The sequence below is a fragment of the Carlito syrichta genome, unplaced genomic scaffold (assembly GCF_000164805.1).
Source record: "Carlito syrichta isolate Samal-C Ts95f unplaced genomic scaffold, Tarsius_syrichta-2.0.1 Scaffold305386, whole genome shotgun sequence".
NCBI lineage: Eukaryota > Metazoa > Chordata > Mammalia > Primates > Tarsiidae > Carlito > Carlito syrichta.
In genome coordinates, this window is record NW_007249482.1 from 512,666 (window position 1) to 523,083 (window position 10,418).

The 10,418-nt window shown below is 50.2% G+C and overlaps 2 protein-coding genes across 3 annotated transcripts in view; one reads left to right on the forward strand and one right to left on the reverse strand.

The window, feature by feature from the left end:
- YRDC (yrdC N6-threonylcarbamoyltransferase domain containing) overlaps positions 1-4,411 on the forward strand; it is a 5,064-nt gene extending 653 nt beyond the window's left edge. The window contains exons 2-6 of the mRNA XM_008061658.1: positions 3-90; positions 620-734; positions 859-978; positions 2,966-3,108; positions 3,428-4,411. Coding sequence (XP_008059849.1) covers positions 3-90; positions 620-734; positions 859-978; positions 2,966-3,108; positions 3,428-3,500 — 539 coding nt within the window. The 3' untranslated portion in view covers positions 3,501-4,411. The remainder of the gene's footprint in view (positions 1-2; positions 91-619; positions 735-858; positions 979-2,965; positions 3,109-3,427) is intronic.
- A 695-nt stretch (positions 4,412-5,106) lies between these two features.
- On the reverse strand, positions 5,107-10,418 carry MANEAL (mannosidase endo-alpha like). Of its 2 annotated transcripts, XM_021714219.1 has the most exons (4): positions 10,171-10,412; positions 8,936-9,045; positions 7,820-7,896; positions 5,107-6,658 (listed from the first exon to the last, which is right to left on the reverse strand). In XM_021714219.1, the coding sequence occupies exons 1-4, from the start codon at positions 10,334-10,336 to the stop codon at positions 6,022-6,024; spliced, it is 990 nt and encodes a 329-aa protein (XP_021569894.1). In that variant the 5' UTR covers positions 10,337-10,412; the 3' UTR covers positions 5,107-6,021. The 2 variants fall into 2 exon arrangements, with proteins under 2 accessions (XP_021569894.1, XP_021569895.1); XM_021714220.1 differs by lacking the exon at positions 7,820-7,896 and having other exon boundaries at positions 10,171-10,418.

Below are 10,418 nucleotides of genomic sequence, written 5' to 3' on the forward strand. Positions count from 1 at the left end.
GGCGGCCCTGCGCGCTGTGTACCGCCTCAAGGGCCGCAGCGAGGCCAAGCCACTGGCCGTCTGCCTGGGCCGCGTGGCCGACGTCTACAGGTGAGGCCGCCCCGACCCGGCCCCGCTGGGGGCGGCACCGCGGGAGGGGTTTCCGGTGACAGGCTTGGGAGACTGAGGCGCAGATAGCGGGAGGGGCTTGTCCAGGCTCAGCTAGGAATCCGGAACTGGAAACGTGTACTGAGCACTTCACGTACTCCGGGCCCTGAACTACATGCTGGGACGCAGCGATGCTAGTAGGGGAAAGCCCGCGAGAAAAAGGAAACACAGTAGCTTAATTTAGTAGCGAGTGCCTTGGAGAAAATGAAACATGGAGCTCGGTATGGCCATCACAGCTTCACAGCGATGCAGCTGTTGTAGTTTCTGAGGCCAGAGGCACGTGGGCTCCCGGCCAGGAGTGCACCTCTGGAGCCCTGTCTTCTGCTCAAGCTCTAGGGAGGCGAAGCAGGGAGACAGACGGATCCCATTGCAGACCCTAGGACCCCTTTCCTTTTCCCCTCTTATTAAACTTAAATGAAGAGTGTAGCAAATCCCTTCGTTTTGAATGGATTTATACTCCTTTGATTCTCAGGTACTGCCATGTGCGAGTACCGGAGGAGCTCTTGAAAGACCTGTTGCCAGGACCAGTGACCCTGGTGATGGAACGCTCAGAGGAGCTCAACAAGGACCTGAACCCCTTTACTCTCGTGAGTCAGGTTTTCTTTTGTGTCCCCAGACTCCTGGCCATTTGGCTTTCACTGAGATCCAGACCAGACCTATCCCCTACCCATTCCATCCTTTCTGATGATCCTTTCCCCCCTTGCCTTGTAGCTTGTAGGCATCCGGATTCCAGAGCATGCCTTTATGCAAGATTTAACCCAGGTGTTTGGGGGACCTCTTGCTCTCACTAGTGCCAACCTCAGCTCCCAAGGCAGTTCTCTCAATGTTGAGGTGAGTTACCCAGTCCTTCCCCCAGAAACCTCACCAGCTCAAAGTCTGTCTTCTTTGAACTAGTGGGTTGATGGTGCACTGGAAATTCCTGGCAGGAGAGACTTTGGGCCAGCAGTTGGCAGGCTGCCCACTGGTAGGGAGCAGGGATGGGGGCAGTCTAAATGAAAGAATCTTGAAAAGATTTTATCTTACAGTTTGAGATCCCAGGTGGGGAGAGTTGATGTTTTCTTCTTACTATCTTTTTACTAATAGGAAAGATTGTGGTCAGTAAAGTCATTGTTTTCCTGTTTTTGTGGAGGTACCAGTATTTACAGAATACAGAATCAGGCTATAAAGCTTTACAACAGTGCTGTAAAGAAAGATGAAGTTTAGCCGGGCTCGGTGGCTCAGCCTGTAATCCCGCGCTTTGGGAGGCTGAGGTGAGTGAATTGCCTGAGCCCGTGGGTTCAAGACCCGCCTGGGCAACTTGGTGAGACCTCATCTCTACAATAAATTTAAAAATTAGCCGGGCGTGGTAGCGCACGCCTGTAGTTCCAGCTACTTGGAAGGCTGAGTGGAAGGATCGCTGGAGCCCAGCAGGTCGAGGCTGCGGTGGCCGGAAGCGGCCACAGCACTCCAGTCTGGGTGAGAGTGAGACTCCAACTCAAAAAAAAAAGATGAAGTTAGGCTCCAGAGAGTTAAATCACTTGTTCCAGGTCACACAGCCATTAAGTGACTGACCCAGATTTTTACCTAATTTTTGACTCCTCACCCTGTTCTCTTATCTCTTCCACAAGGCAGATCAAAGAAAGATCATCCTAATCCTGTTTTGGCAACATTGCTTAGAACTAATGAGTGCACAAAGAAATGTCACTTACTTTTCTTCTTACTAAACTTAAATGTAGAGTGTAGCAATAAGGTGATGGGGCTTTCCATGCCCAGACCCAGAGATGGGGCTTGGGGACCTTGGAAAGGGAGAGTTGAGCATCCCTTCTCAGGGGTGGGGATGCAGCAGGAGGCAGGGGGGTTCTTACCTTGTCAGCAGTCTGACCTGTTCAACACAGTAACTGGTATTTACAACTCCTCATTCCAGTTATCAGGCCTAACTGCCACTGCAGTGTCTTCATTGGTGAGCAGGTGAAACTCTAGCTTAGTTACCGGTTCAGTCCACAGTTCTAGTGGTAGTATCCTTCTCATAGCCCAAGGACAGAGTGCGCTGGTGTACATTTGCAGAGTCCACCTGTTTTCTGCTACCCTGATCCGCAGTTGCAGTGAGGTCCAGGAGCAGAGTGCTAGAGCTAGAACAGCCTCAGTGACCATCTAGTTTAGCCCCCTTGTTGTATAAATCTGGATAGAGTAATGTGCCTGCAGTCACACAGAGATATGGTGGAAAGTCCAGAGTTAGAGCCCATATCTCTGAATTCCCACCCAGAACACCAGTCATTGTACTTACATTTCTAACTGAAGTTATGTGTGAAATTTCCCTTAGGCACAGCAGGATTTCCTTTAAGCTCTAGATGAGGCTGGGTGCAATGGCTCATGCCTATAATTCCAGCACTTTGGGAGGCCAAGGTGAGAGGATTGTCAGCCCCGGGTTTGAGACCAGCCTGGGAAATGTGACTGGTCCCAAAAATTAGCTGGGCACTTGCCTGTAATTCCAGCTGCTTGGAAGGCTGAGGTGGAAGGATCACCTGAGCCCAGCAGGTTGAGGCTGCGGTGGCCGTGAGTGCCACTGCACTCCAGCTTGGCGACAGAGTGAGACTCTGACCCCCAAAGAAGCTCTAGATGGGAGTTACTTGGGGTGCTAACCTAGGATGGCTCCAGATCTCATAGGATGCAGTATCTTTGGCACAGCTGGCCTTTGCTAAATGAGGTTCCTTCTGTTTGGAGGAGGGTGCCTCCTGTTTTAGAACTGTGGCCTTTGACTCACTTAGGAACCCTACAAGCAGTATGACATTATTACATATGCCAGGGAGAGTGTCCATGCTCTTCCTTTCCCTCTTTTCAGGAGTTCCAAGACCTCTGGCCTCACTTGTCCTTGGTCATTGATGGGGGACCAATAGGGGATGGCCAAAGCCCCGAGTGTCGCCTTGGCTCGACTGTGGTTGACTTATCTGTGCCTGGAAAGTTTGGTATCATTCGTCCAGGCTGGTAAGTCTCTCGCCTGTGGAGTGGGGGTAGAATTTGAAAGAGGTTGGAGAGATGCCTCCTCACCCTCCCCAAACAGCTTTGACAAAGTGAAGGTTTTCATTCCTGTCTTGCTTTGAGGGGGTGTGGGCCGATTTGGGAAAGTGGTAAATGCAGTGGGCCTAAGTTTGCTGGTGTTGGCTTGTTTAGGATCCAGAAGGATGCATCAAATTTGATGAACATAGCATAATAAAACTAAAGAGTTTCAAGGTCCCTGATCATCAGACTCTGGGGGGCTCAGCTTTGAGAAGTCAGCCTTTTAACTATCTTGTTTCCTCCTCAGTGCCCTGGAAAGTACTACAGCCATCCTCCAACAGAAATACGGGCTGCTCCCATCACGTGCATCCTGCTCATGAACTCAGGCAGGGAAGGCCCAAGGACTGGTGCTGGATACTGTGTGTCTGTCTGCTGGTTATTGGCAAGGCCTCATTTGCAGAGGCCGTTGGAACTAGTCACTGGCCTGGCCCTTTAGGCAACATGTCTTTCTGAACACTGTAGGCTAAGTCCCAGAAGCTGCTGGTTTGACCTCAGACTTGGGGGAAAGCTGGTATTTATTATTTATAATTTCATATATTGGCTGAAAGCTGAATGGAGAGTCTGAGAACATTCCTAGGATGGCCTTATTCTGATAAGTTTCTTCTTCTTCTTTTTTTTTTTTAACTGAAAAGTAGTTTAATAGCAGATTTAGAATCTGGTGGGTGATGGCACATGAGGTTCAAACCAGGTATAAGTGCTGGTACTGTTTAAAAAGTCTCAGGTAACCAAAGGCATGGGTTGGGCTCCTGAAGCTGGAACCAGATTAGGATAAAGACTGTTGGACCACAGGCCAAAGGCTGTTTCCCCTAAACCAGTGGGGCTAGTGGTGCAGTCTGTTGTAACTGCCTGGTGCAGAGAGTAGTCATTTTGGTCTAACACAGACCATCCTATCAGTGAGCAGTGAGAAGTCTGCTCAGTTAGGGGAGGATCCAAGTTAAAACGTATGTCTTTTAGGGGTTTGCTAGAGAGGAAAAGGGGGAGAAATATTGGAAAATTAACCTTTACTATCCTTTTATCCAGTGACTGTTTACCCTATTTATTCATAAAATGTTATAATCATACCCATATACCTGTAATACCTTCATTTAAATCCATTGTTGCTCAGCAGCCTGTTGTCTTTATTCACGTGTACCAAGGGGTACCAAGTGTTAAACATAATTGTTATTGGGCATTTGAACTCTTTTTCTTTAATATAAAGAAATGCTGCTATTAAATGTATTTGCAGATGGTTTATTTTTTTTGTTTTGAATTATTTCCTTAGGGTAGGAGTATTAGATCAAGGTGTATGATCGTGTTTATGGCTCTTGATATAGATTAACCTTCCAAAGAACTGAACCAGGTTGCATTGCCATCAGCAATATGTGGGAATGGCTGCCCTTGCTCCCTGGCCCTGGCATATGTTTAGTATATTTCAAATTGTATGTGTGTGAAATGAAGCTTCAGTGTTGCTACCATCCAGCCCTTTTGGCTGTCCCTGGCTGCCTTGTTTCCCCAACTAAACCACAAGCCAGATGGCCATGCCTGCTCATCTATCTGGTTACCTCACTGGGCCTTGAGGTGACCACTGGGGTCTACTTCCCCCTCTCCCCTCTTGGACCCGGTTCCCAGAATTCTGATTCAGTCTTCAGGCCATAAACTTCTCCATACAGTGGTTTCCAGGATATTTTTGAGTATGTCTTAAGAATCTTCCCAAGAAGGTGTTCCAGAGGCCTGTTTTCGTGAGGGTCCCTGCAATTAGCATATTTGCTTGTAAATAAGCACTGGTTTGTTAACTGTTCCCTCTAGAAATCTCTTTTAGCCTAGTGATTTCTTAAGCAAGCCCACTCTTCACTGTGCTAAAACTATAGCTAGCCCAACCCATGTCAACTTATCACAGAATCTAAGTGGTCAAAATTTGTGAAGTCTTGAAAAGAGCAAAAGGAATGCTTGCTGGAGAATACCACTTCATATTTAATAATACAAATCACAGTAGCACTGAAAACGGCTTGAGTGAGTGGGCCTCGTTCTGTTCAGGCAGCTAAAGGGAGGTGGGTGTCCTAGTCTTCTCCCTGGAGCTAAATGTTCGTCTGGGGAAAAGTGGGCTCTGGAACAGAGGGGTATTTTTTAGAGGAAAAAGAACTGAACTCCCAGCACTGACTGGACCGGCAAAGAAAACAAAAACAAACCACAACTGTGCCCAGGCACTAGTTACAAGGCCACACCAAATAAGGAAAGCTGGATCCTGGAAGCTTCAGGAGGACAGGAACCGCTCCTTGGTCAAGTTTTCCCCAGCACCTAGCACACAAGTAAGGTGCTCAATTAGTGAGGGCTGAATGAACATGTGAATGCTTGGGATTACTTCCTGATAACTGGGTTCAGGAATCTACTGGGAGGAGCTTAAACCTAGAAATTCCCTTTTCCAAAGTTTCTAACGTGGTCCCCTAACTTAGAGAAGACATGGTATGGGAAGCAGGCCTAAAGAGAGGACCCAGGCTGGTGGGAGGGACCAGGGTAGATGTGGGCCCAGATCCCGACGCCCTTCCCACCACACAACACTGAACTGCCACAGGGCTTAGAGCTACAAGATTATATGAAAGTGTTCTAAGGACACAGAGCTGCTCTGGGCTAAGTCCAGTCATCTGCCAGCCTCATCTGCTCCCTTGGGGACACTGCCTACTTCCCATCACTGCAGAGCACCCAGCACCACCTGCCTGAGGAGCATGCTCTGTTCTATGTGGGGCCAGAAGCACTCTGCTACTGACTTGGGAATGAGTGGGTGCCCACAGTCTCAGTTAAGCCCCACAAGGTGACACCTTCCAGTGTGGCTGGTACATCGGCACCTCGTGACCCACTGGAGGTCCCTCACATCAGCCACTGCTCCTTTTCTTTGATGAAGTGCTCTGCCCAGCGGCGGGTCAGCTCCAGGTACAGGCTGGGCTGATGAGGCAGGTAGTCCAAATACAGGCGAGTTGGTGTCTTCTTGGGAATGGCCTTCTCGATCTGAGTGCCCTCATGCCACTCATTGAAGGAGGTGATGGAGACGATCTCAGGCCTCACTGTCAGGGCCGCCTGCAGGGCTGTCTCATAGTACTTGCCGTTGACCCTGTTCCGTGTGTTGTGGTTGTTCCAGGGCCGGATGCTGGTGTCTATGTAGCCAGGCCCCACACTGGGAATGAACATGAGGTTGTTGGCGTCACAAAAGTTCTTCACAGCCTTCCAGTTCTGATGGGAGGAGCCAAAGGAGAAACCATTGGAGGCAAAGTAGGTGTACATGCCGTCAAATCCAGCTGCCAGGATGTCATGGGTGTGGCCCTCCTCCACCAGCAGCGCTATGAAGACCCCATCGTAGAGGGTGTTGCGAATCGAGTGGGGCCCATTTGGTGTCAGGAGGTGGGCCCAGGCCTCAGGGGATGTCAGATATGAGTCGTAGATATAAAAGAGTGGGAGGCTCTTGCCCATACTGTTCTTGTAGCGGTAAAATGCACCATGGGAGCCATACCTGAGGAGCCGGAGAAAGAAGAGCCTCAGTTGAACAGGCAAGACCAGCACAGCGGTAGGACCAGCCACGGATGAGATCTTTCCTGATGCCACAGCACAGTTCAGGACCCAGCCAATCTCCATAAACTCACCATGCCTCTAAGCAAGAACCAAGTTCTAAATCTCATCTCCCTACCCTGAGCCAGGCCACCATCATCTTTCATCTGTGGACTATGGCAACAGCCATGGAACTGGTCTCCAGGCTTCCATTCCTGCCTCTCCATAATCCATTCACTACTTGATCTGGCCCTGCCTACCTCCATTCTCGCTATTATCCTTTCTGTGACTCCCCAGTTGGCCTTTCTTTTTTTTTTGAGACAGGGTCTCACTTTGTCACCCAAACTGAAAAGCCACTGTGTGATTATAGCTCACTGCAGCCTCAAACTCTTGACCTCAAGTGATCCTCCCATTTCGGCCTCCCAAAACGCTGGGGTTACAGGCATGAGCTGTTGCACTCAGCCCATCTGGCTTTTCTACTCTGCTGTCATGCCAAGCTTGTCTCATCGTATGGCCTCTGCACCTGCAATCCTCTGCTTGGAAGTTTTTCCCTGCCTCCAGATCTTTGCAGAGCATACTTTTTATTCAGGTGGTAGCTCACTTGTCTCCTGAGAGACTCACTTGACCACCCATTCTAAATAGTTTCTTGGGCGTGGTGTAGCACAAAACTCTGCTTTATTCTTTATTATCATTTTTTTCATAGTATGGATCACTATTTGATTTTTCCTGTTTAATTACTGTCTGTTCCACAGCACCCCCAACCCACACTAGAATGTCCATGTTATAGAATCAGAAACTTTCCTACTCCTACCCATCACTGTATAAATGGGCTTAGCACAGTGCCTGCACACAGTAGCCACTCGGTACTTTCTGAATGAATAGATGATGTGCAAGCACTTTCACATATTAACTCATGTAACTCACAAGACTCAAATGTTAAGAGGCTTGTCTCTGATCACAGATTAGAGGCCACAGAACTGGAAGTGAATGAAGCCCAGTACTTTGCTATAAAACAGCTGCTGGGAACACAGGCATTCTGCCCTTGTGTCTCAGCCTGCCCTTCCAAACCTTCTATCCCTGCCCCCATTTTTATTCCCACCAAAATTCCAGCCCAGAACTGCCTTACGTGTCAATGATGTACTTGATGTTGTCATGTACAGTGATGTCATCCCGGTCCTTGTAGGGTTGGATGTGGAAGGCCACCTGCCACGAACAGAGGAGTGACTGGTCAGGTGAGTATCAGTCCAGAGGCCACAACATATAAGGCCTATGCTCCAACCATAGCCTGGAGGAAAGGCTGAATCCAGGAGAGGGCCTGGCAAGGGGAGGCACAATAAAGGCAGCTACTGCCCTTCAAGGCTGAAACAGGTGAGAAGCTTGCCTGCCTCCCACAGCAGGGCATCTGGGAATCATTTTGGTGGGCTGTTGCAGGGTGGCTGTGAGTGACTGGTGCTAGCTGCCTGAAACAACGTGAGAGGTATACCGAAGTTGTGTCAATGGGAACATGTGCTGTGATCTGTCAGACACATCAGTGATGGAGGGGCCCTCGGGAATGGGAACGGAGCTTCTCTGTCATTTTTCATTCTTTGCCACAGAAGCAGGGAATGACTCATTTGATTGGCCTATTTAGGAAAAGAAATGGCCTGCTTCATAGTAGGTCATAGACACTATTTATTGAAACCTTTCCCCGACACCACACTTACTACATGGTTGTCATTCCTGTGCTGCAGCCAAGAACTTCCATAGAGGCACTAACCCTGGGCAGAGGAGAAGAAATCTCCAAAATGGGGCAGGGAGCACGTGACCGCCCCTTGGAGACTCACCTGGATGTCGTACCTCTTGAAAGTGAGCAGCCAACTGAGCACCTGTTGTGCTCGACTCCTTGCAGCCCAGCACTGCCTGCCATTAGGGAGTTGAGGCCCAAGTTCAGTCTGCAGGTCTGTTGGCTTTTGCCTTCCCTTTCCTCAGGTATCCAACTAACCTATATTATTATTTAACAAAAGTAATATCTATTTACGCTCCCATTTGTCTTGTATTTAGTATTCTCAATTTTTTTCAGAATTCAAAAAAAAGTAACATAGACACTATTTATTGAAACCTTTCCCCAACACCACACTTGCTACATAATTGTCATTCCTGCGCCGCAGTCAAGAACTTCCATAGAGGCACTAACCCTGTGGGCAGAGGAGAGGAAATCTCCAGAATGGGGCAGGGAGCACGTGACCGCTCCTTGGAGACTCACCTGGATGTCGTACTGATGGGCGGTGTCCAGGATGGCGGGTACCAGGTCATCTGAGGGCTCCCCGTTATCGTCAGCCATGCCAGGTGGGTACCAGGACAGGACCAGGACACCTGAGACACAACACAGAGGCCACTTCAGAGATACACAGTTACCCCCCCAACAGATATATATATATATTATATATATATATATTATATATGTATTTTGCACAAATGCCACTGCAAAATGGTTTCTGAAAACCCTGAGCGAGGCTCCTGTCAGGTTCACTTCCTGCAGACCAGATCCCGGAGCTCCGAGCTTGGAGCTGTCCACGCCCACGGTGCTGAAGCTCAGTGACTGCGGAACTCGGAGCCCGCCAGGCCAGGAAGGAGCCAGGCTTTCGAGTACACCAGCAGATAGTAGAACAAAGAGGACAGGGGACAATACCACACCTGCCTGGAAGGCACAGTCCCAGCTCCAAAGAAGAGAAGCACGTCTGAGGTCTCCCATGAAGGAGAGCCCTGAGCAGAGGCCTCTCTGTGCTTTCCTGTGAAATAACAGTTGCCTCGACTGGCTGCCCTCTCCACTGTAAAATCCCGTAGGACGGCCCCTGACTTATTTATCTTTGTATACTTCCCACCCGTCTTGTCATTCCATTTTCTCCCTCACAAACTGTCTCCAGGAAGAATATGTAAAATCCAGCAGAATTAAGTGACAAAACCTGAAACAAGCGAGCCTCCCTCCCCAACCTACAAAGGAGGCTCCCAGGGGATTCTCGTCCAGCTGGGTACTTGAGGAAAAGCTCCCGGTTCCCCCACCCTTTGCAAACAGAGCAGGGTCCAGATGCAACACGGACAAACTCTCCTCTCTGCAGCCAGCAAAAGCAGGAGGGGCTGCAGCTCCACCCTGCACCCGGTGTGAAAGCACAGGCCACCCCAGGCCTCCCTTCCCACGGCCCGATAGATTTGAAGACTCTGCCTCCTCGTCTTGGCGCAGACTCCCAGCAGCTCCGCCCTATGGAAGGGCCCTGGAATCGTCAGGGTCAGAAGGGCCCAGGCGGGTGATCTGAATTCTAGGCAGGGGGCGGGTACTGCACGGAGGGCCCAGGACGAGAGCGAGGGGGAAGAGCTAAGAAGTCAGGCTGGCGGATGAGTGGGACCAAAGGCCCGGGACAGGTCCAGCGGAAACTGGGGGCGTGGGAAGGAAGAAGGGCGAGGCTGGGAGACAGCGCCGCCCGGGGTCGGGGGGAAACTCACCGATGGCGGCTTCCTTGAGCTGGGTCATGTGCTCCCGCAGCACATCGGGGTCCCGGGAGCTGTAGGGCCCCAGCTCCGGGTAGAAGCTGGAGCCTAAGTCGTCCGGGGGGCTGTGGCGGCCGCGCGGGTAGCTGGCCGAGATCTTGGGGTCCCAGTGCGGCACCATGACGTGGTCCCAGTGAATGTAGTGGCCCTCGCGCCGCGGACTCCCGTACCACGAGTAGTAGAAGGCGTGCAGGTCCGAGTAG

Coding starts and splice junctions, on each gene's coding strand:
- MANEAL (XM_021714219.1), bottom strand. CDS start 10,336: ATGGTGCCGCACTGGGACCCCAAGATCTCGGCCAGCTACCCGCGCGGC. Junction 9,046..10,170: donor GCTCAAGGAAGCCGCCATCG/GTGAGTTTCCCC, acceptor GTTGTGTCTCAG/GTGTCCTGGTCCTGTCCTGG. Junction 7,897..8,935: donor CCCATCAGTACGACATCCAG/GTGAGTCTCCAA, acceptor TGTTCGTGGCAG/GTGGCCTTCCACATCCAACC.